We start from the raw sequence: 25,373 nt of genomic DNA, 5'->3' as shown, positions 1-25,373 counted from the left end.
TGAACATCCAATTGGTGTAATCTATACTCTGCCTTGTTGCCATAATTGGGGAAGAACACAGGAAGCTCAATGAAATGATTTAAGTTATACTAAGAACAAACCTTTGGCAAGAAAGAAGGACTGATCCTTAGAGAGACTCTACCTCTGTGAAAAATGAGATATGGCAGGTGAATAGACAAAGCATGTAATTCAGAAACCCATCTAGCTAAGGTATTGCAACCAAGAAGAGGTTTTTCAAGACAGAAACTTCAAGGGGCAAGATGCTGCTGGTTCAAAAGGGGGCAGAGCCATTGAAGCTAAAACCAAGTTTAGGTCCTGGGGGGAGGTTCTCTTACCGGGGGCCATAGAAGTGTTGTACCTCATAAGAATGCTCTGCACAACTTATGGGACATAATGCTTGAACCCAAGTCTCATACATGAAAATTGGAGATGGCAGCCAGTTGGACCCTAATAGTAGCTGCAGCTGCCCCTTTTTTGAAGGTTTTGGCCAAAAAGTCAAGAATATTGTGAACAGGACTCATAAAAGGATCAATGTTATTACTTTTGGCCAAGTAAGGGAAACTTTTTCCATTTGCTAGTTTAAATCGTTCCAGTAGTGGGCTTGTGTGAGGACACTAGTATGTGTTGTACAGCAAGAGAAATGTTTTGGAGCCTGGCTAAGACTGGAAGTGGAGTAACCAAGCAGTCAGCTTAAGAGTTTGAAGGGATGGGAGAAGCCTGTCTGACTGATGCATCAGGAGGTCCGGAACTGGGTCCATTATCCAGGGCTCCAGTTGAAGGTGATGGCAAAGAAATGGAAACCATATCAGATGAGCCCAGTAAGGAGCAATGAGGTTGAGTTTGCAACTTTATGATTTTGCTTTCTGAAGTACCTCTAGAATGAGAGGAAAGGGTGGAAAAGTATGCAGTAGTCCCGGAGGCCAATCATTAACAAGTGTATCCCTGGGTGACTGTCCCCGAGGGGGAACTAGGGTGAACTAGCTGCTGCATTTGTTGCTTAGGGGAGTGGCAAAAAGATCACATAGCATGGTTGGCCCTATTTGTGGAAAATTAACTCCGCAACTTCTTGCTTCAGAGACCACTCATGATGCATGAGGATAGCCCTGCTGAGCCTGTCTGCTATCATGTTGGATTTTCTGGGAATGTGCGCTGCAATCAGAAAACGTTGGGAAGACATCACCCATTTCCATACTCAAAGTGCCTCCCGACACAAGGGGTAAGATCTGGTTCTGCCCTGCTTGTTGATGTACCATACCACTGACATACTGTCTGTCTGGATTGCAATGGTCCCTGTAGGTAGAGAGTCTTGAAGTGCTTGCAATGCCAGAAGCACCACCTTCATCTCTAGAACACTGATGTGCAAATGGTATTCATGAGGTTGCCATGTTCCTTGGACAGTCTGTCCCAGATAATGCCCCCCCCTATCTGGGAAGCATCCGTGGTCACTGTGGCTACCGGATGTGGGTCTAGAAAGGGTCTGCCCAGAGTCATCTGGGGGGAGACCAGCCACCATAGTAGGTCCTTTTTGCAACATTCTGTGATCAAGATCATGTGTGACATTGGCAGTTCCTGGAAAGACCACTGAGCAAAACAAAGCCACTGTAGAATCCGCATCTGAAACCGTGCTAAAGAAACTAGTGTAATAGCTGCAGTCATTGAACCCAATACTTGTAAGACTTGTCTTGCCTGAACTCTCATCTTGTTTACGAGAAAGGAAGCTTGTTGACAAATGGTTGACACCCTGTCTAAAGGCAGTTTTGCCATCATGCGTCTTGTATCTAAGTCTGCCCCTATAAAGGTAATAGACTGGTAAGGCAACAAGGCAGACTTTTCGTAGTTTATTGTGATACCTTACTGGGAACAAGTTTGGATTGTGTAGTCCTGTGCCTTGATTAGTTGATGCTCGGTGATAGCAGTGAGAAGTCAACTGTCTAGCTATGGAAACACCTGGAATCCTAGACTCCTCAGGTGAGCCATGACTACTGCCATACATTTGGTGAACACCCTAGGGGATGTAGTGAGACCAAAGGGCAGGGCCCTGAACTGATAATGACTGGCTCCCAGCCAGAAGTTTAGGAATCTCCTGGATTGTCTGTCCATTTTTATATGGTAGTACGCATCCTGGAGATCTATGGAGCACATCAAATTGTCCTGACCCAAGAAGGGAAGAATGGACTGCAGTGTCACCATTCGGAACTTCGTCTTTTTTACCGATTGGTTAAGCTTCCTGAGATCCAAGATTGGTCTCCAGTCCCCTGTCTTCTAATGGAACTAAAAAGAACCTTGAGTAAGTTCCGGATCTGATTTGGTCTTCTGGGTCTTCCTGGATGGCTATTTTTTCTACCAATCTTTGAACCTTTAGGATTGCGTGATCCCAAAGACTGGGTGGAACATCTGGGATAGAACATTTGTCTTTTGAGGGGGACTGAGAAAAAGGAATTTTGTAGCCCTTGGATATTATCGATAGTACCCATGTTTCTCTCGTGATAGATTGCCAGGCTGATGGGTACAGTGATAGTCTGCCCCTGACTGCCTCCAGAGGTGGACAGCCGGGCCTCCCTTCAGGAGTGCTGGAAAGGCCTAGCAGAAAAAGTATCTCTGTCGCCCTGCTGCTGCGGACCCCCTCTGCCAGGAGGGCGGCGTCTTCCATTGTAGTTTCCCCCTCTGCCGTGGGGGAAAAATCATGAAGTATGTCAGGCAAAGATCCCTGGGATTTCTGGAACCACATTTTACCACTCTTCTGACCCTTAGGATAGGGCCTAGATAGAGTGGAAAAAAATGACCCCTATGGCAGAGAGAGTCCTGCCATCCTGTTCACACCTGGTGAGACTCTCTTTTACCTGAGGCCCATACATGGATGAGCCATCAAAGGGGGTGTTGGTAATTGAAGACTTAAAGGTTTCCGCAAGTTGACAAAGGCACATCCAGGAGTGTCTGCATAAAGGTACTCCATTACCTGCTGCCCTACTCACTCCATCTGCCGTGTAAGAGATGAGCCTCATGGAGGAGTTAACCAGTGAGGTCAAGGTCGCAAGCTGGGAAGCTGCACTGTTAGCAACTCCCTCAGCTGTAGGATCTTGCAGGGTATCTCCTAGCTCCTTCAGGAGATCCCATTGAAGTTGGGTGAAATTTGACAAGTAATTCAGTGATCTGAGAGTAAAAGTCACTGAAGAAAACATTCTCTTCCCATACCTGTCCATTGTACTAGACTTTTGTTCGGCAGATGGACAAATGAAGACGTTTCCATGAGTTCCTTCTTGGTGGCTGCTGCCACCACCATGACATCAACAGGGACTCCCTTGGAAAGGAAAGACTTATCTTCTTTGGCTGTAATAAATTTGTTAGGTCTCCTCGGAACAGGTTCCATGGTCTCTGGAGCACTTCACCTATTACAACTCACTGCAGACAAAAGTGGGTCGAAAGGCAGAGACACCCAAGAGGTGGAGGGTTGGGAAACAAATGCTTCCAGGTATATGGACTCATCTTCAGAAGGGGCTAGGAACTTCCAGCCACCCCTCTGTTTGAGGATTTTCAAGATTTCTGAAAAGGAGACATCCTCAGAGGGGGACTGTGGGGATCCTTCCAACTCATCCAAGTCTGTATCCAAAGTGATAGGCTCAGAGGAGTCTAGATGCTTTCTCTTACATTTCTGCTTCCAAGGGACCTCCTCCAAATGTTTGGGGGAGGTTTTGGAAGAAGTGGGGTCACCCAGTGGGGCATCCTGGGGCACAAGTTCCCTACGCTTAGCAGGAGGAGGGACAAAGGCCAGCACAGGCACCGAGGGAGAAGGAGCCAAGGGTGGAGCAGTCTCAGGAGACAGCACACGCCTCATCACCTTGAAGGGATCATGGTCCCAAGCCGTAGGAGCCTCTGGTTTCAAAGAGCCCAGAGATCTCCTTTGAACCGGGAGTGAATGCTCCGAGGCCGATGTCGGAGCTGAGCTCACCTGCGCTGAAGCTCAAAAAAGGGACAGCGGGGTCAGACAAGGGTCCGATGTCACTTCCTCCCTCAGAGCCAATGAGAGAGCTTCAGCGCCCAGACCCCTCGATGGACTGAGACATCAAGGAGATCAAAATGGATGTCGGAATCGATAAGGGAGAAGAAACTGGAGCTAACAGTTCCACCACCTGACCTCCAAGCACTCTGGCTCTGAGCCCAAAAGAGTCAGAGGAAGAATCAATGGAGAAGCTGGGAGGGCTGAAGGAGCCAAATCCTTATAGGCTGGATTTTAGAGTAATTTAGCAAGTGCCTTTGACTTGAGGAGCCTGTTGACCACTCTCTCCACATCATGATCCAAAAGTTTGGAGGACTGAGAGGAGTGTGAGGAGGACCCATGACTGCCTGCTCCAGGTTGCAGCTGAAGAGATTGTGGAGTGGAGCATACTGGCTCCACAGAGGAAGACCTTGATCTCTTATGGATCCGGACTGGCTCCGAGGACACAGATGGAGCCGCCGGAGACTTATCTTTGTTGGAGCCAATGCTGGGGGCCAACAGATCTGAAGGCTTCTCAGTAATTTTTGTCTGTACTGAGCTCAGAACCGAGGGCTTGGAGTGTTTCTCAGACACTTTGCTTGGCTGAGGACCCTGAGATGAGGCATCTTGAGGGTTCTTCAGGAGAACACATAAAATAAGCTTATTTTTTCTTTCCTGCAGGACTCTGGAACTGAAAGCATGACAGATCAAGCAAGTGTCCTACAGGTGAACAGCCCCTAACCAATAAATGCAACTTGTGTGCCCGTCCGTAATGGACATTTACTGACATGAGTCACATTTTCTGCCCGTCCGTAATGGACATTTACTGACAACATGAGTCACATTTTTTTAAACCCAGAGGGTTTAGACTCTTTAGACATAGCTAGCACTAGTCAGGGGAAAAAGTTCCCACAGAGAAAACAGAAAAACTATCACTTACAGCCTACAACAAGCAGAAGTAAACAGGCTGATACCACAAAAGGAAACAACCTTAAAATTATCTTTTTTTTTTTTTTAAAGGAAGAAGAAGGAAGGAAGGAAGGGGGAGAGCCTCTGACTTAAATGGCAACTCCCCTGATGGGAGACCCTCTAACTTAAATGACAATCCCAGAGAAGGGTGAAGAAAAGGAAGAACACTCTAACTTAAACGGGCTCTAAGGGGAAAGCAGTTCTGGAAGAAAGAACAATGGCCAAAAAACACCACAAAGAGCAGAGAAAAGGGTCGTTAAACTAACGAAGAATAATACACACTCTAATGAGTAAATATAACTAGTAAGAATACCAAAGAATTAGCAAGTAACTAGAAAAACATAAAGTACTTAGCCTGAGCTAGTATGGAGCAATCTCAACGCTGTAAGCGGTAAACGAGATCTGGGTAGCTGCCACTAGGCATGTTGGGATAAGGGGTAGCCTTGAGCCAGTAAAAGCTCTCAAGCTACTGCATATTGGCAGAGTTGGAGCGGAGGATCGGCTTCAAACCCAACCAGCAAGAATGAAGGCGAGATGGGACAACATAACATCATTAGTTATAACAGCATGCCAGGTTGTTCCAATTAACCCAGTAACATAACATTGCATAGCATATGAAACACAATAAGTGGTATAACAATCAGTATTGTAATGGCATGCCAGTAACAGTTACGGGAAAAGGCCAACAACATAGGTAATTCAATAAGGTATGTTAATATGCAACCATTGTAATATGTAACAATAATAAAACACAAGGCCCAGCATAATGCTTTGAGAGCAACATATGTAAAAGTAAGCCATACCCAGTGCATAACAATAATAAATTATGATGCAGATAAGGAGCGAGGAGAGAGAATGACATTCCATTACTACAAGTATAGTGTATATTGTTTGCAACAATACTCTGATATATTCTACAGGTCTGCCTTTACTTTATGAATAAACGTACCCTATAGCTTTTGTAGTACATACATACCTTTCAAGCAATCCGCATGGGACATTATGGGCCAAGCTGCAACACCTACAGGTACACAACTACAGGGGACTATTACATTTTAGCAGAACATATATGAGTACCAAGGTGTACAGTGGACTGATGTAGTGTACTATTGACATAAATCAAGTGTTTGTTAAATCTGTGTCTAAGGAATTTGGCAATAGTGATCACAGTCGGTGACAGTGTGACACTTGAAAGACATGTATCGTGCACAGTACAAAGATGTTACACTTATCATGCCATCCCTGATAGGCATGGGATTAGACTATTAGCAGACATTCACAGACACACCAGGCATACAGCCGTACCAAGATTAAACAGTTTTAATTGTTTTATTAACCTGTATTAGTATTGTACTTGTTGACTGTTTATATACTGACGTCTTATCACCTTGCTGAGCAATGCTGTTAATACTCTGGTACATCTGTACACACAAATTAGTAACCCATTCGAACAGCTACTACAGCTATTTATTTACCTGCAATTCCTGTGGAGGAACATCTGTTAACAATACATAACTGTTTCTATAAATATTTAGTAGTACTTATCCCTGGATTTGAACCCTGGTCTATGTGTGATAAAATGCACATCATACCTAGTGTTTATCAAACTGAGTTACTGAGCCACTGCTGATTATTGATTGACTGATATGTACCTAGAGCTCCCCTGGTAACAATCTGTCACCTGGTAATAGAGTTAGAGTGTTGTACAAGACTGCAGTGACACTTGAACACACATGCATGAGATTCATGCATGACAGAGATAGTAGGTGAACTGTGTATTAATACATGGAATGCAGGTGTTGACAATTAACTCCTAGTGGGTGGAACTATGTGTGATGTGTACAGACCATATTGAACTGCTGGGTTGCCTACCTGACCCATATACAGCTGCAGATGTTATATTTGCAGTCTACAGCTATTACAGTTTCATACTTCCCTGTATCAGCATAACTAAGATCAGGAATGAATATAGCTGAAATGCAGTGGTTAACTCAAGGCAATCCTGAGATGCACACTATATACCTTGGCCGTTCCTATTTTAGGTTCAGATCTTAGTGCAGAAGAAATATCATAATGCATTACATTTTTTAGTACAGTTTCACATCTACAGTTTAGCAAAACACTTTTTTATTAGCTAACCTTCAGTCACTTTCTGGTATTATTCCATTTTTACTTCACAGCAGTTGTACTACCCGATTTCTTGACCAACAGCCCAAAATACACACATATTGCACAACACAGCTTTATTAGGGGTGGCATCATACAGTGATTGGTATACATGTAACAGTCTTTATTGATGAACACTTCCTATAATGCAGGTGTTGCAATACAGCTCTAATTCCACAATTAATGCAATAGAAACTTTATTTCCTTAACATTTTGAATGCAGTTGAACTTTATTTCTTTGCCATTATGAAGCAGTTGAATTTTATTTCATTAACATTATTCATGTAGTTGAACTTTGTTTCCTTAACATTATTAATGCAGTAGAAACTTTTATTTCCTTAACATTATTAATGCAATAGAAACTTTTTTCTGTAACATTATTAGGTATCATACTTTCATCTTTATTGAACTGTACCTGGCATTACTCAGTCATATCAGTCCAGGTCTATGACCACATTCATTGTAGTACATTCAAAACATAGTGGCCGTTACTAATGTACTCTTTCTTGTTTATATGACTATAGATTACAAGATACAGCTGTACTTACCACACTCACGGTGCAACCTGGCCAGTAGCCCTGCATGGGCCTCCAGGTTGTGAGCTCTCTCCTCTGCAGCTGTGGGGAGAGAAACACACCATTATGCATATCTGTCTATCACACATGCAGATTAGTTACTGGTAAAGCAATGCTAACACTACTTACAAATTTGTGGGGCACTGTCATCCTGGGCATCTTAGGTCCAAGTGGTCAAGAGATCCCCCATCCTATGCCTCAGATCATCATAATGGTGATGCACCTGCTTACCTGTTTGGGGGATAACAGTTGCACTAGTGAGGTCGTGTGCCAGCCAGTCACAGTTATCTGATTTATACTCCAACCCCTGGTACTGAACCTGCAGCAGCCAGATGTCATGATCTTTTACAAGGAGTCCAACCATGACCCTGAACTCCAGAATGCCCCACTGCTGTGCCCTGAAGCTCACATCCTCTCCAAAGTCTGCCATAGTCTTTGCCAAGATCAAACTCCAAAATATTCTGGCTGTATTCCTGCCTGTTGCACTTAAATAAGACTGTTTTCCCTCCCTTTGCTGCCACTGGGCCATTTTTAAAAATGTGACATTTCGCTTAGCACTGTGCAAACCTGCTGAGCTCAGCTGAGCAATGCTTAAACAGGCAATGCTTAGCATTGCTTAGTGGAGCACACACCAGCTTAGCTGGGCTGAGCACTGCTCAAACGGAGATTGCTTAGCAGCACTTTGCACTGCTTAGCAATGTGCAAATGGCAAAATACTGCTAAAACATTCCTTGCTTAAGCAGTGCTTGGGTAGGCTTAGCTATGCTTAATGGAGCTCAGCTTGGCGCAGCACTGCAGGATTTCATTAATCATTTCATAATTGTGAAATTGCAAAATAAATGGTTCATAAAATGTCTCTGCATGCATACAATATTCCATCAGGGGTTTAAAATACATCTCTTACATGTATTTGCAACATGCATGCTTAATAACCTGTCTGTGTAGTCACATAAAATTCAATCAGGTCTTACTAGTACATCTCATAAACATGTATTTGCACAATGATATTAATAACCTGTCTGTGTGATTACACAATTATTTCATCAGTATTTAAAATAACTCTCAGAATGTGTATTTACAAAATAACCAGTCTGTGTGTTCCAACCCTGCACCGACTGCACAGGAGGCTGTCACTCTAACAATTCAGCTAAGTAGCCTCATGAATTGCTGTTGTACTTTTATATATATATATATATATATATATATATCTATATATATATATATATATATATATATATATATATATATATATATATATATATATCTCCACTAGTTTAAGCACCGCTGAGCACTGCAGCATGGCATGCAAACCCACTCAACTATGCTTAAACTTGACCTTTCCTTTTATAATTGAATCCATACAGTTTCTATTTTTAGATGTTTGGCACATGTCCATTTCTGTGCACCGCACCGCTCAAACACACACAAAAAAATGTAACTATTTATATTTTATTTTCAGTACCATACACTGATAATTCAGCACTTTGACAGTGCAGGGGGTATGTTACTCATCTCCGGACACTGTAACACATGCCCTACATTGATTCTGTAACTGTGTTATACAGCTTTTCCTCAGTAGCGTATCTTCATTAATATGCAAGGCATGCTGCTGAGGGGGAGCCACAGACACGGCCACGGTACCTTCCATGTAGGACTTACACTATTCCTACATGGACTTTATTAAATCCCCAGGACAGTCTCTCTTTTTCTGTTTTACATTTTATGCTCACTAAACAACAGAACCACTGTTTAGCGAGCATAAAACAATGGCAGCCTGAGCTCTACAGCAGCTTGATATGCTGCCATGAAGCAGAGGACACATTTTCCAGCAGGCAATACTTGTATGTTAATACCCTGCTGGAGAACGTTTGTTCACCAGTCAGCATGTTGATGTACAGTTTTCCCATTCTCTAAAGCCTCTTGTTTCCTATAGCTAATATCCTTAAGGGAGTCCTGCAAAGTTGTTCCTGTCCTTTTTCATTTTTTCCCCAGCAAAACATCCTTAACAACCTCAAACCTAACCTGTAGTTTTCTACTGCTGCTTCTGCTGTAAAGGCAATACTGATGCCTGATCTACTATAAAAGGCAGAAAAAAATATAACTTTTGGTTATGTACAATGACAAGTAACATAACTGCTCAAAAAAGCTAGTTTTATTACAAAACCCTGAAATTCACTGAGCTGATCATTCCTGACAAAAAGTAACCAGTCATACCTGCTGTCTTCCATCTTTTCACTTCAGTAGCCTATGTAGAAATGAACAACCACCACTGAGTATTATGCAGACTGATCAATTAACATTAAACAGAAAATCTCTCTGCTTACAGTATGTTACAGTAAACAATGGAGGATGCACTAGCTTTACATGACATGTAACTGTATGAAAGGTTGGTTGGGGGAGTGAGAATTCTTCTAACAGCATGGTGTGTCAATTCCAGGTTTTATTTCACATTCATCCCAATGGAAAGTAGTGAACTAATTATTTTACTGATACAATTAATGTACGAGCAGAATAATTACCCTGCAGTTGTTTATAAAATTCAAAAAATATATTTTTATTTTAAAATATATTTCTTGCCATTTAAAACAAAAAAAAAGGATATACTAAAACTAAATTATCGCAAGTCTCTTTGTTCTGATCTTTTTCCTGTGATGCTGAGATAAATCTGGGCCTGTGTAGCCTTGCCCAAATTCCAAATTGTTCCCAAGCACTGGCTGGTTAAAAGTGCCTTACTCAAGGACATATAGCTGAAAAATAAAAGTAGAGGGATTCAAACATCGTACCACAGGAAGGAGGCTTTTAGCACTTTATACTCTTACTCCTCTATGCTACCTGTCAAACAGATTAATAAATGGATAGTAAAGACTCACAGTTTTTTTATCAAGATGTCCTTGCATATAGTAGCTCAAGGACCCAGATTTAGCTTAGGAAGAGTAAACTGATAAATGTGAAAAACATGCTGATAGGTAAATTGACAGTGTATACCATGGTGCAGCGGTTAGCATTGTCACCTTACAGCAAGAGGTTCTCCGGTTCGATTCTCGGCTGGAGCACCTTCTGCGTGGAGTCTGCATGTCCTTCCTATGGTCAAGTGACATTTAAAGACATTCAGGTAGGCGCATGCGTGAATGGGTGCGCCTTCTTTGAAGGTTGGGTGTCGGGCAGGCACCTTGGCACTGTAAAAATCCACTGCCAATCATTAGTGGACTGGAGTTCCACTGTGGCAACCCCTAACCGGGAAAAGCTGAAAGACATTGGTTATACCCATAGGCGTGTGTGCATTGTGTGTGTGTGTGTGTGTGTGTGTGTGTGTGTGTGTGTGTGTGTGTGTGTGTGTGTGTGTGTGTGATTTGACTATAAGGGTATCTTGCAATGTACTGGCATCCTGTCCCAGACTGTTTTTTTTGCCTTCTGCACTATACTTGGTGGGACAGCCTCTGTTTACCTACAACTCTGCAAGAACAAATACCAGAATATGAGTTAAAGAGTGATTTTAATATAGAGCACTAACAGAATATCTATTACAAATAAATACAAGTAATTCATATAACACTGATAGCTTTGTCCCTTTCTAGTAAATTGAAAAGAACCAATACACTAATCTATGAAGCTGTAAACTGGTGAAACACATATGGAATTTATGGTCTTTGGAAAATGCTTCATAAAAGCATTCTCTTTTTCTTGGATGACTCCAACAACAGAAATCTATGTATGGTTAATCCCGGTGCAATTCTGCAACATTGAAAAAGGATCCATTAATAATCAAGCTGTTAAAGCTTTATGTCACAGAAATCAATTTATTTTGACTATGGGAGCTGCAAACAAGCTGTCTGCTTAAATGCCAGTTTACAAACCCCATAGTCAACCAGGTTGCATTCCAGTGACATAAAGGCGTATATCATAGTTGTCAGCCTGTCTTGCCCAGTTGCAATTATGCAAAAGACTCACACAGATGAATTGTTTACTTAACATAATTATCAGGGTTTAACTACCTAATGAAATCTAAAATAAACATATTACTTCAGCAAAGACTGAATAATTACAGGCTTTCCTGTCCGTTGGTTAAGAAAATGCACTAATATCCCCCGAAAATTCTTGACTCAGTTTCATTATGCTTCTGTTCTTCTGAAACTATACTGTGAACAAAGAAAACACCCAGCTTTTTGCAACATATACAATAGGTTATAGAAATCTTAGAGATTTTCATAAGAATTGAAAACATCAGATCACGGATTTTATTTACAATAAAAGTAAACAAATAAATCTCTAAATGAAGTAAATGTTCAGATGTGGAAGTGAATACATACGGCTTGTGATGGGTGCTGAACTGCACATCTCACAGAGGCGGCACTGGGGATTCCTTACTGGCTGCCCAGGGACATGCTCAACCATCTTGCAGTACATCTCAGGACCTCTTTCTCCACATGTGGCATTCACGGTGATAAGAGCACCACTGGCCAGGTTCAGAACTGCAGGAAACAACCCTGAGAAAGCAAGCAACAAAGAAAGAAAGAACAAATATGAGTTGGATTATAATTTTCCAGCTAGTAGACAATTTGTTTTCAGCTTCAGTAAGAATTACAGTTACATTTTATGCTGAAATGTAAAGAAAAACAACTAGGTATTTTGTCTAAACATGAGAATTATGCTGTTATAGTATGTCTGGGCATTTTTTTTATTACGGGACTCAGGGAGATTTGAGCAAAATCTTCAGAGTATGACTCTGCATTAAACTGCTTTGTACTGTAGCTCCTTTCCTGTGAAACACAGATCTAGCTGTTTTGCCCTTTAGGTTTATTTTATATTATCTTCTTGATAGACAATAACTTGTGGGACTATTAGTGCATTCTGGAGACCATTCTATATTAAAGGTTTTGTGGTTAAATTTATTCATTTTTTTCTTTCTTCCCTTCCTTCATTCTGACAGCTGTCCCAGTGCCCCATGTCCTTTACTGGCTCTACTGGCTCACCAATCTATTCCTGGTCCAATGCCAAATTTACACCAGGGCCTGCAAAGATCCTAAGGATGTCCTGTGGGGGTTGGTGCTGTCCTACACCAAGTCATGGGTTAACTTATTTTGACCTATCCAATTTCTCCTTCCCCCTCCCTTTGTGCCACTGCTTCATCAGTCAAACAAGCCATTAATCTAACCTTAGTTGGGTTTATCCCTCTACAAGACCACAGCATGTCTATATTTGGAAATTAAAGGAAACAGGCCATTCTCAGTAACTTCACTTACAAGTGTGGAACTAAATATAACCATATTATACTGATTTACTTTACAATGTCAGAAAATAAAAAGCACATTTTTACTTATTCAGCCACATCCTTGTCCAATAGAATTAGTAAACTAGGTGACACTATTAACATATTATAAAGCTTCTTCAGCTTCAGACCTTAAAAGCTCTTCTCTGATTTCTCTGACATAAATATACTAAAGCAGAAATCATTTAACGGAGGCTGTTAGAAGCATGTCGGTTTGGTAATATTTCCAGCTGCATTGTTCAGTGAGCACACTGAAGGGAAGAGGGGTGGGTGCACTACTCTGAGTATACCTTCCAGATGCTGACTAAACTAAGCTAAGATCATGTAACAGATGTGTGGCAAGCAAGAGCTATGGGATTTGAAACAAAAAAGTCTTTAAAACATTGCTATGCAAGAAAAAAACACAACATCCCTAAAGCACTTAACCGTGAGTAGTGTTTTGCAGAAAAGACCCAAAGGAAATCATGATAGTATTTAAGTACAGGGAAGATTGCTGGCACTTTCTCCATCTCTTTGCTTGGTTGTATTCTACATGCATCATCTTCCCATATCTCATGTTCAAGCATATCTACACTTTGGAAGACCAGAGAAAAATATGAAATAGCTGTGTTATGAAAGGATTATGGGCAGTAAACAAAGCCAGGTAGATGGAAGTAAAACATATGAGGAAAGACTAGTGTAACTCAGATTATAATCACTGAAACATGAAAAATGGGGGGGGAGCATGATATGGGTACATAAATTCACAAAAGAGTCTGCAGTGGCACAGAGCTCTGCATGAATGCTATAGGGGAAAGAAGGAGTAACTGGCTACAAAAAGAGATGAAAGTTTTTTTTTTTTATTCATTTTGTCCTATCTATAGCCATCAAGCCATGTTCAGATTTGGCTCATTCAATCCCATTCAATCTTCCCTGCAACTTGTATCAAACATTTTCATATGGGAGAGACAAGAGCCAGGTTAGCAACTATAATCATTTTAAGAGATTACTGATGCTTTTTAAAACTTCTTTCTCAAGACCAATAAGTGTTCTGCAGTGCTTGGCTATTGCAAGCTGCAGTAAGTGTGTGTTAGCAATGACCGTTTGGACTGTATGCACTTTTCTCACTAGGCTTGTGACCTTGAGCCCTTCTGTACTGGAAAAGAGTACTGAACATGTCCCTAGTGGCATTGCTGAAGTGGTTTATTTTATTTATTTATTTAACATTTGTTGACTGGGTTTGTCCCACTGAGCTGAAGAGCTCTTCTTTAGCTGAGGCCCGGGGAGAAAAACTCCATCATATTATACAATTATCATTATACAATATCATTAGACAGCAGTATTACAGAATTATTACAATGCATTAAGAAACATAACAATACTATACAGCGTCAGTGATCAGGAATATACCACAGGTCTTACATGATATTTAAATAAAAAGCAATAGTGTGACATTAAGATGAATGAAAGTATTGGAATATGAGGACACAAATCCAGTATAGTCATAATGTCTGTTGCATCGAGGCAAGCCAACTATTGTTGAATGATTCTCTGGGGTGTTGGCTTAATAGGTTTTGGAAGACAGTATAAAGAGTAGTCTAGGAAGGCTAGACTGAGCTAACGAAGAAGAAAGAGTAGAAGGCAGGAGGTAGATTTTACTAAGGGAAGTAGGGAAAGTTTAAGTAGGGAGAGTGCAGTGGGAGGACCACTGATTTTTAAAGTACTCTTTGGTGGCTACCTTAAATTGTCTAAGGTGTGTGGGGGTCCTGATTTCTAGTGGGAGCCTATTCCAAGCAACAGTGTACATGTTACGTTCAAATTTGGACTTGGGTTTGTAGATCTGTAGTAGGTCTTGGTTAGAGCTTTGGAGAGGTCTGGTGGGAGAATAATGGCAGATGAAAGGAGACAGTGTTTGACAGTAGGAAGGCTGGTATAGGATAGAATGAATGATCTGGAGCTGGGAGAGGAGAAGCTGGTGGGGTAATTGAAACCAGTTTAGGTGTTTTAGAGAGAGACAGTGATGGGATGTGTAGGTTTTTTGAGCAGCAAATCTTACTACCTTGTTGAAGGTAGATTCGAGTTTGGTCAGGAGTGATGAATTAATAATTTATGGCAATTCCCTTTTTCTGAGATTGGCAGTTTGGCCTTGGCTGTTCTCTCTCATCTACCTCTGGCTGGGTTCTGCAGCATCTGGGCTCCCAATCAAAGGGGGGGTCATCTAGGGCACAGTCAGGGCTCAATCGTTCTACACCACAAAGCCAAATTACTACTTTTAATCATTTTTTTCCTAAGGATGCATTACTTTACAATAATGGTGGTGAATCCAAAGAATGAGATGCTGCAATAGGAAGAGAAAAAAAATGTTCAGAGATTTATTCAAGATGTAATATTTAAAGTGAGAAGACAAGGAACAGGAAGAGACCCCCACAGTGTGCTAACAGTACATGGCAGAGTACACTGAAAAACCTCCTCCTTCCGGCAACCTTATTGCAATGTGATATGAGGAGATCTACTCCTGTTATGCCAGTTATGCAGACCTCAACAGACTGCTATTAAAAGCATAACTACTTGGACCTCCTCAGTCCTTAACATGATGGTACAGACCTATTAAGTGACACAGTACTGAACTAGAAACTTGAAAAAAAATCTAAGATATCCTGCGCTCCACTAAGGCAAGAATGATGTGGTGAAACAAACACATAGGTTTGCCCACACCAGATGCAAGAATCACTCTTTCTGCCTGGAAGTTCCAACATGAATACAAGAATGGCAAGGGATAAATATCATATGTTATCTCCCTTATAACTTAATCTAAAGAAAGGCTTTGGTCCTTTTTTACAGTATGTATTTTATGGTATGTATATACCTAACCAAAGTTGCACTACAGTGTCTTTCTGTTCAACCTGCTACCGGTTTCTTCCCTGTCCTTTGAGTCTGCCCACCCACCACTGAAGCATTAAGATAAAAGTTTCTGAAATTCTGAGCACATGACTTGAGCTCCAGTGTTGGCTTTAACTGATATGATCCCTCCTAGCTAGTCTGCTGTATTTAACAGAGGGCTATATCCACCCAGGTTCTTTTGTTCAAGGTGCTAATAGGTATGACAGACAAGCTTATATTCAAAAGTGAAGAAAAAAAGCTTTTTATTTAAATTCTGCTTAAATATTTTAAGTTGCACTTATAGTGACCTCTGTGGTGATACTTTTTTGTACTTCTCTGCTTTTTATCTGTTTATTTGTTTGTATTGGGACCTTAGTCTAGTAGAATTACATCTAAAAAGGTAGCTTTTTTTTTCTTTTGAAACCAGTCTGGACAGTCTTCTTTCACAGTGGTGGCAGAACTGTGACCAGACTTGAACCTCATTTAGTCACTTGTTATAGAATTACTAGTAAATTTCTGCATGGTCTGCTGACATACTCTCTGGTAAGTTTACAGAAATGGCATTATTGTGAATTCTGCTCCAGGGTTTGTGCCTCAGTACTTTTTATAGCTGTTTATACTTGAACAAAGTTGCATTACAGTGCCTTTTGTTTTCCTCTGTTCTTTGAGTCTGCCTCACCTCCCTAGTGATGCATTAAGATACACGTTTCTGAAATTCTAAGCACAGGATTTCAGCTCCACTTTGAAATTTTCCCCACACCCTTCCTTTTCTTATTATGGTTTTAAAAGGCCTGTGCCTCTAGCTTCTGCCCCTTACAGTAATCCGACTTCCAAAGTCCTTCCCTGCTTACTTCATCTCTATTGTCTGTGTAACATAGCTGCATACTTTCCAACCAACCCACGCACTGTTTTCCATATGTAAATAATACTAAATGCCCTCTCAGCAAACCAGTATTGCACTTTAAACCTCCCTTATAACAAATTTTCTCCTGCTTAATTTCCTAGAGCTCTCATTGCTTGGCAAGATCCTAGCCACACCCTGTTAGGATCCTCAGTTAATCCTGCATCATTCTTGGTAGATGAGAGATTTATTTTGTTGTTTTACACTTCAGTTAATTGTATATAGTGCTACTGTTTTATTTTTGCTTTATTTGTTGATGTTGCCTTTAAATCCTTCTAACAATCCCTAATACCTGAAATTGCACTGACAAGGTAATTTTAGTTTTGTTGTAGCATTGCACTCATAAGCAATCTTTCTTGGAGTTATTACATCAAGAGATGACCAGTGACCTGTGCAGATGCAAATTCGTAGAAAGTAAATGTTATCTATAAAACTTCCCTTAGAACTGAAATCCCTAACTCAGTGTGGCTAAACAAAGCCATTGTGTGGAGGCAAGCTTAGAGCACTTTCTCTACTCATTAAACTGCACTACTATCAAATCTTAGCACAATGTAACCTAGTGTAGTGCCAAACCCCAGAGACTACCCAAGGAGACCTCTGTATAACAGAGTCTATGACCTACAGTAGCCCACTCAAATACAGGTCCAGACAACATGGATATGCAGTTTCCAAATGTCTACATAGAAAGCTTGGTAGATATGGGCATCCTGAAACAACATAGCAATTGTCTTATGTTCATAGACAACCATTTAATCCTTAAAAAGCAAATGCAGTATGTGACAGGTGCACATACACAATTTCACTGGAGGCAAAAATCTCACAAAAACAAAGTTGTCAAGAGCACAAACACTGCATCTCCCAATCAGTGTCCACCATACGCATAGACCAACCTATACTGAGGTACTAAAAAGCAATCTTCGCAAACCTCAAAGACCTCCTAAGCCTATAAACAGTAATGCCTATCCTCACAATCTGTAAAGCTGTCTCCAAAGGCAACACCAAACATCACACATACTCCTACACCCAGTGGAGTCCCAAGAGCAAAACCCATAAAGCAAGCCAATACATTGCCCGGGACTCTTGTCACAGGGTACTCTTTTGTATGATACACAGATGTGTACATGAAGAAGATAATGCTTAGCTGCTTATCTGGAGCTAGGATCCACCAGGCTATGCATACACTGAAGTCACTACACCACAGATACTAATATTATTCTACCATAGTCCATGTGGGAGTCAATGACCTGATATGTACTTCCCAGGATTATATGAAGATACGAGAGACATTGTTGATCTCTCTGAATGTGTGTCTCAAGCAAGTATGTAGCTTGCATTGAGCAGAGTTCTACCTTCACCATGGATAATGCAATAGTATGAACAAAAGAAGGTTGACGTTAATAATTAGCTTAGTTTCTTATTTATCTCCAGTGGAATTCAATATTTGTCAACATGGGAGGGCATGGTTAGCAGACCACATTACTTTGCAAAGGATAGCCTGGACCTGTCTCCCCTAGGCTTCCAAATATTGACAAATTTTATCCATGGCCTTAGTGCCTTTTTTAGGCAATGCCAAACTGAAAAACCTACCAAATAGTAAATAAAACCCAAAAAAACAAAAAAGGTGTTACTGCTCAATGCTTGAAACCTAAACACACTACACAATCTACAAGCTCTCCTTACTCTGGAGAATCTGTGCTGTTCCCAAAACATAGTGTAAATCTGCAGCATGCACTCTGGTAGAACATGTTTTCAGCCCATTTTGCACATTTATACCATCAGCTGACAGACAGGAACAAAAGGTTGAGGAGTCTTAATCTATACTGGCAACAAGCATAACTGTACATTGATTAAACAGGATGTTGCCCCAGATATTATCCACATGCAAATCACCATTTAAAAGTTCCATACCATATCCTAGCTATAGGTCATGCCCCTAGAATCCCATAGGTCATACCTAGACCTACTGAAACACTCACCATTAAACCAAATACCATTTTCATTGGAGACTTTAACTACCCTCTATAGATTGAGAATCATACACTGCCTCATACTCACAGGCACAATGATTCCTGGACTTTATTAACACAACTACCCTTGACTAGATAGCGCACACACCCAGGAGAGATTCAAACATACTGGACCTTGTACTCACTAATATGGGAGAGCACCCCCCCCCCCGTGTCACATCTCACTGGCAAGGTAATACCACAAATCTTTCTCCTTCAAAATAAAAATCGACTCTATTCTGTAAGCTCTGCAAACATTAGAAAGTATGTCAAAATAAGCTACACCCTATGAAGTGATTGTTTATGAAAATTCAATGCCCCTCCCAACCCAGAGTTCACAGCGACCTTTGAAGAATTCTTCATAGAGACCTTGTACAACCATTGTAAATGGCTGCATATGTATACAGGCTGCTGTACTAACTAGAAGTAAGCCCAAAACAAACTAATAGGGTATATAACAAAAGGAAAAAAGTCATGGCTAAATTAGAAGGACTAACTCCCATAATGATATCAGCTCTCTAACTAAACGAAAAAGGAAACTAAGAGGACTAATTAAGTCCAACGAGGCCAATTATGACTTCAAGGTAGCCTCACAGCCTAAAGACAACCACAAGGCCTTCTACAGCTATGTCCAAAACCTCAAAAGCAGTGCACATCAGTGTGCTGAACTGGTGGTTAATGGTGCCACCTTCACTGAGCAGAGTGACATAGTGAATTCACTGGTGGACAAATTCAGTTCAAACTTCACTGTACACTCCTTCCTCACCTCCTTCCATGAAACACCTACTTGCATAACCCCCCCCCCCCCAATTAGTAAGAAGGAACAGGTCCTGTTGGCACTCTCTAAGACCAAAAGCACAGTCCCAATAGACCCCAAAAATATTTGGGGATGCCTTCTAAGTAGCTGGAAACATGATCTAACAGGACCACTTGAGTCAATTTTCAACTATAGCCGCAAAACAGGCTTTGTACCTTGAAAATGGAGGACTGCAATGGTTATCTCACTTTACAAGGGTGGACCATCAACTGACCCCAGAAACTAAAGACCTATTAGTCAGACTAGTAATATGCAAAGCCATGGAACAAAATATCATGGAAATGATCAGCAAAGACATAGACAACCTTCAGACACTGGACCCAACACAGTTTAGCTTTGTTAAGGCAACATTATTCCTACTAAACCTGTTGCGCTTCTTTGAGAAGGCCACCAAGGCAACAGATGAGGGGAATAGGGTACATACCGCCTACGTGGACCTGGCTAAGGAGTTCGATATAATACCCCACTCACCAAACTATGCATAAACCCCTATATGCACAAACCCCTACATATAATTCACTGGATTTCCACCTGGCTGATAGACAGAATCCAGGAAGTCAGGATTGGTGATATCACCTGCACTAAGAGACAGATCAACAGTGGGGTACCTCAGAGTTAAATGCCGGTAGCACTCCCATTTGACAACTAATTCTCATACAGAGATACAATAATCAAAGTACAGTAGTAAATGTAATTGTATCTTGAATGTAAAGGCTAATATCAAGGGCCTTTGTCTGACAAAGTTTGCAGATAACTGCAAATTGGGAGCTATCACAGATTCCCCCCATGACATAAGCATCTTACAAGAGGGTCTAAGACAGACAAATGACTGGTGCCAAAGTGACAGACTAAACCTCAATGTCAAGTAATACATTATAGTGCTTTTAGGGAAAACTGCCACCATGACTATTACTCCATCAATAAGACACACCTAAGACTTGACCCAGTAATCAGGGATGTGGGAACATATGTAGAAAGTAATCCAGCTTTTGAGAAACAGGTGACCAAAGTAGTAAAAAAATCATTCTATGTCATTCAACTTATAAGTAAGGGCATGGCATCCAGGTCCAAGAAAGTCATAGTGCCACTTTATATGGCCCTTATTAGACCCTTCATTAAGTATAATCTCCCTTTGGCATGTACCCTACCAGACATATGCAACAGTTGGAATGGCCACAAAGGTTCCTTTCCAGGAGAATCCAGGGTATAAACACATTGTCCTCTATGGTATGCCTTAAAACCCTGTCTCTAGACTCTGTCTCCTACAGGTTACTAAGAAATGATCTATGCCTGGAATACAAGGCATCCTTGGATCCAGCTCTGATGGACCTTTTGCACATCCACAAAATAAACAGCATCAAAGCCACTAGATCCAATGATTTAAATTCTGCTTGTGAAATAAGACATGTTGGTGAGACAGACATGTGTCTCAGAGGATCCCCATGCTCTGGAACAGGCTCCCCATCCATGTGAAGCAGAGTCTATGCCTAACCCTATTTTAGCATAACCTTGACCAATGGATGGGAAACAAGAAATTCACCCCCAAGTCAGGCCCTCATGTTTCTGATAGACAGAGGCAGACAGTAATGCCCAAACTAACCCCCCATGTAACCTTTAGAAACTTCCTAACTAACATATCTCCTCCAAATAAACACCCTTGAAACACAAGGACACAATTGGGTTGGCTTTCATGACTATGCTTATAATGGCCCTGACAGTTGTTAGCCTAATATATAACTATGAACCTATAATGCAACAACCATACAGATGAGTCAGTCAGAAGAATGCAGTAGCTCAGTAAACTGGTGCTCTGGGCAAAAAAAAGCAAGCTCCTTCAAAGTTGAACAGTAAACAAGTTGACAGGTTCAAACTCTGACTCCTCTTCAGAAGCTCATTAACTCATTTACATGAATATCAATAGCAGTGACTTTTTAAATGAAACAATGCCAACATTGCTTAATTGTAAATATTGAACGAATGATGGCATGACAATGCACTGCCAGTACTTCACCTTCAACTTGTCAGCACTGGCAATCGTGTTTCCTAACAGCTTAAAACCAGGGTAGCCAACCCATTCACTCCACAATAGCTATGGATCTGATGCTACTAGATGCTTTAGGACAAGGCAAATGGAGCAGGAAATCATTCTTCACAGTTTAATACTCATCCCAGTTCATAAAACGCTATATACCTTCGACATGTTTTGATCCGATCTGCTGCTGCCCCCCCCTAAAAAAAAAAAAAAACTCTTCAAGCTCCTTTCTATTTATAATCTGGAGCATATCTTTCAACCTCTTACAGCAAAAAATCTGGACAAAGCCATACATAAAAGTGGGACAAAGGCCAAAAATAGGGGCAAATTTTAAATATTGCTCTTACAAACTTAGAAAATTGATAGAACAACAGGTTTTGTATTAGCATGAATTTTCTGAAGGGTATGAAGTCTGAAACTCAAATGTATGTCATTATTTTCTAACTTCACTCTTTAATAATTTGTCACTAATTTGCCAGAAAATCACAATTTTATGAAAAACGGACCAAAACATGAAGCAAAAATCTGGACATTCTGCAAAAATCTGTACAGTTAAGAGGTATGATTCTGGTACAAAGTGCTTGCCACATTTCTAGCAAGCAGTTGCAACAATTTATACACACAGCAGTATATAGCTGAACCATTTCAGTCCACATCTTAACATTAATTAGGTTTTATTATGATTCATATTTCTTACTCTAAGATGGCAGACTTAATTTTTAACTTTCTTCAATAGAACTATTTCAACTTCATTATCTAAGAATATTAATGATTTACTGCAATAACAGAATTTATCAATGAGTTTGGCAATTGTGATGAGCTATATGTGGTTGATTGTTAGAAGCAAAATTTCACCAGAATATAAGCATTCTGGAACTGATCAAATAAACAGTGAATAGTGGTAAATGTTAATTGTTATTTGTAAAACAAAAAAAATGCTAAACTGGTACTCACAGAAACTTTTAAAAATGCAGTTTTAGCACTTTTGTCCATTTACATCAAAGATTTATGCAGAACAAAAAACAGCTGTAAATTAAGCAGATGCTCATATAAAACATGGGTTTCCAAAACATCAGTTATTTTTAACACATTCTTTTGTTTAAAACATATTAAAATATTGCATTTATCAGCCCACCTTTTTTGTTAAAACATAACACAAAAAATCTTACATTTCTTCACCCATCCATTTTCAAACCATAACACATGAAAAGTGCTTAAGCAACTTTGGTAATAATATTTTGATATTTTGATGGATGAACTTCATTTAGTTTATCTTCTCTGGATTTTTTGCATCAACAAGTTTCACTCGGATCAATTCACAAACAGCTTAGACAAGGTACAAGTGGACATGCAAAAAACACAAGATTGCTAATCATTTATACTTCATAACTGTGGTCAGCAAAATGCTAGGTCTGGATGTTCTGTCCTCTGTCACTGCAAGATTATACTGTGCATGGCACACAGTGCTTTGTGCAGTTGAAAAGCACTCATGGATTGAGTCAAAAACAATCCAAAGCTGCTGCCCAGGATCTAGTTGTGCGCAAAAATTATCAGGTGCAGCCAATCAACTGTACTCCTGTAGCACCAGAGTACCACTGTATTTGCACATGTATAACCGGAACAGGTTGCTCAGGGGTATTGTAGCAGATCTCATGCATCTGTCAAATCACAATTGCCACTACTACTGCTAAGCTCCTCTGCAAAATCATGTAATTTCCTTGTTTGGATTACAGACATAGATGCAATATGTCTGCAGTATGTCTGTCTGTTTACCTATCTATCTAAGGGTGGGCTGCATTTGTTCTAAGTTGTCTTTTGTCGACATCTGTTTAGTCAACAGCATTTGGTAAACTAAAGAAATGTTCAGAAGGTGTGTAGAAATGTACAATTCTTGGGGTTGGGGAATATGCCCTTTCCTCATTATTGCACAGCCCCTATATGGGGATACAGGGAGCTTGCCCCCTAGAAAAAAATGATGTTTTTGTTGGTTTCTTTCAGTTTAACTTTGCATACATGAAGGTTATGTCTTGGTGCATGAGTGGTAGTGTATCGATATTCACTATAAAGAATAAGAGCATGTAAATGACCTATGCAAGGAGTTTCTTTTAAGATCTGTTTGACTGTGCATTTAATATTGGAAACATTCTATGCAAAACTAGGCACATACTTTGTCTGTGGTCTATGTACTGATCTACTGATGTGCCCTACTTTTATTATTTTCATTAATTTATTTAATTTTCTTCCTGCTCTGTTACAATGGAACAGTTTAGGGTAGACACATTCAATTAAATGGAGCCCTCTCATGTATCATTAGTGATTCTTCTAATTTCTCAACTAATGCCTACATTTGCAACATTTGTTTTAGCACATTGTAATGCAGTTCTGGATTTGTAGGCACCTTCAATGGCAATTTTTCTGTAGTAGACTGATATGAAGTACATTTACTGTATCTGTTGTATATTTAACTTATGTGTATATATGCTCAAGAAACTGACTTAGTGATGTAATGCATGGCAATTTCCATTTAGCCATAATTTTACTTTTTTTTTCCTTTTGGTAAAGATTCACTATGAAATCTTTACATTTCCTTCTGTAATGTACTCTAGATCAGCTTTTATTTTCTTCTGTGTTTGTACGTTTGTATGTATATTTTTCAAAATTAATTCTCGTTATTTCATTTAGCCCATCTTAAGGTTTACTATAGTTATATGCTGCAATGCAAAACAATACATTATTTTTCACTATAGCATTGAAGTCCAGTATGTAACTGAAGGGCAGCAGTGTTATTTCACTTTGAAATAATTAATTGTATGCATTGAACATAAATTAAATACAGGCACTTAGATTATATAACATTCAAGTGTGTGGATACATGTATAATTACAATTCTAGAATCTAAGACTCAGGCCTAATTACCAGTGAAATACATGAGTGGAGTTTGCATGTTATCTCAATGTCTGTATAGGTTTTCTCTGGGTGGTCTGGTTGTCTTGTTCCCCCACACCCGGCTCTTATCATACCTGAAAAGGATCCATGATTACCAGGTCACTTACTAGGCTAAGAAATTAATTTAAACCATTGACATGAGTGTTTGCATCCCTCATCTGCACGCTTGCGTGCACGCGCGCACACACACACACACACACACACACACACACACACACACACACACACACACACATACACACACTCACACACACACAGATATAAAATGAAGGTGTACATCATAACTGTACTTATGACTTAGCACACAATTCATGTGTAAAAACAAATAGGCCTGTGTCGGATGAGTGGTCTTCTTCATGTTGATGTAGGGGTAGTACTTCAATCTGCTTGCCAGGGTCACTAATGTATGGCTACCATTATGTATGGTTGCCGCAGTAACATAATAATCTTTCTGTGTAAACCTAATCACACATACATTAATCATCCCTGGTGGACAATTGATTGTCTCATTCCTTTTACAATTCCTGAAACAATTAATTATCCCTGGTGGTTCACTGTCTTACCACCCAATGCAAATTTTAAACCAAAACAATTAAGTATTTCTGGTAATGTGATACCTTATCCCCTCACCATTCTGTCTTCCTATCCATAACTCAGAATCTCTGTGAACTGCAATGACTCTCAACATATCACCAAAGACATCTATCAACACAAGTTTTTGAGCTGTGGAGGTGAATGGGTGATGATCTGAACTGAACAGAAGGATTACTAACCAATGTGCCTCTCAACATGATAACATTTCATTACATACTCATTAAAATCTCTAGGAGAACTGCAAGATCAAATGGGTCAGACACTGGATT

The 25,373-nt window shown here is 40.2% G+C and overlaps 1 protein-coding gene across 13 annotated transcripts in view; it reads right to left on the bottom strand.

Annotated features, from left to right (window-relative positions):
* Positions 1-25,373, bottom strand: part of LAMA2 (laminin subunit alpha 2) — a 4,753,606-nt gene that overhangs the window by 3,901,076 nt on the left and 827,157 nt on the right. For all 13 annotated transcript variants that reach the window (XM_044064325.1, XM_044064371.1, XM_044064344.1 and 10 more), the window contains exon 2: positions 11,991-12,167. In XM_044064325.1, coding sequence (XP_043920260.1) covers positions 11,991-12,167 — 177 coding nt within the window. The remainder of the gene's footprint in view (positions 1-11,990; positions 12,168-25,373) is intronic.

This window comes from Protopterus annectens, chromosome 1.part0 (assembly GCF_019279795.1).
Source record: "Protopterus annectens isolate FY-2018-M chromosome 1.part0, PAN1.0, whole genome shotgun sequence".
NCBI classification, from domain to species: domain Eukaryota; kingdom Metazoa; phylum Chordata; order Ceratodontiformes; family Protopteridae; genus Protopterus; species Protopterus annectens.
The sequence above is the reverse complement of the archived record's forward strand: the minus strand, read 5'-3'. Positions and strand labels throughout refer to the sequence as shown.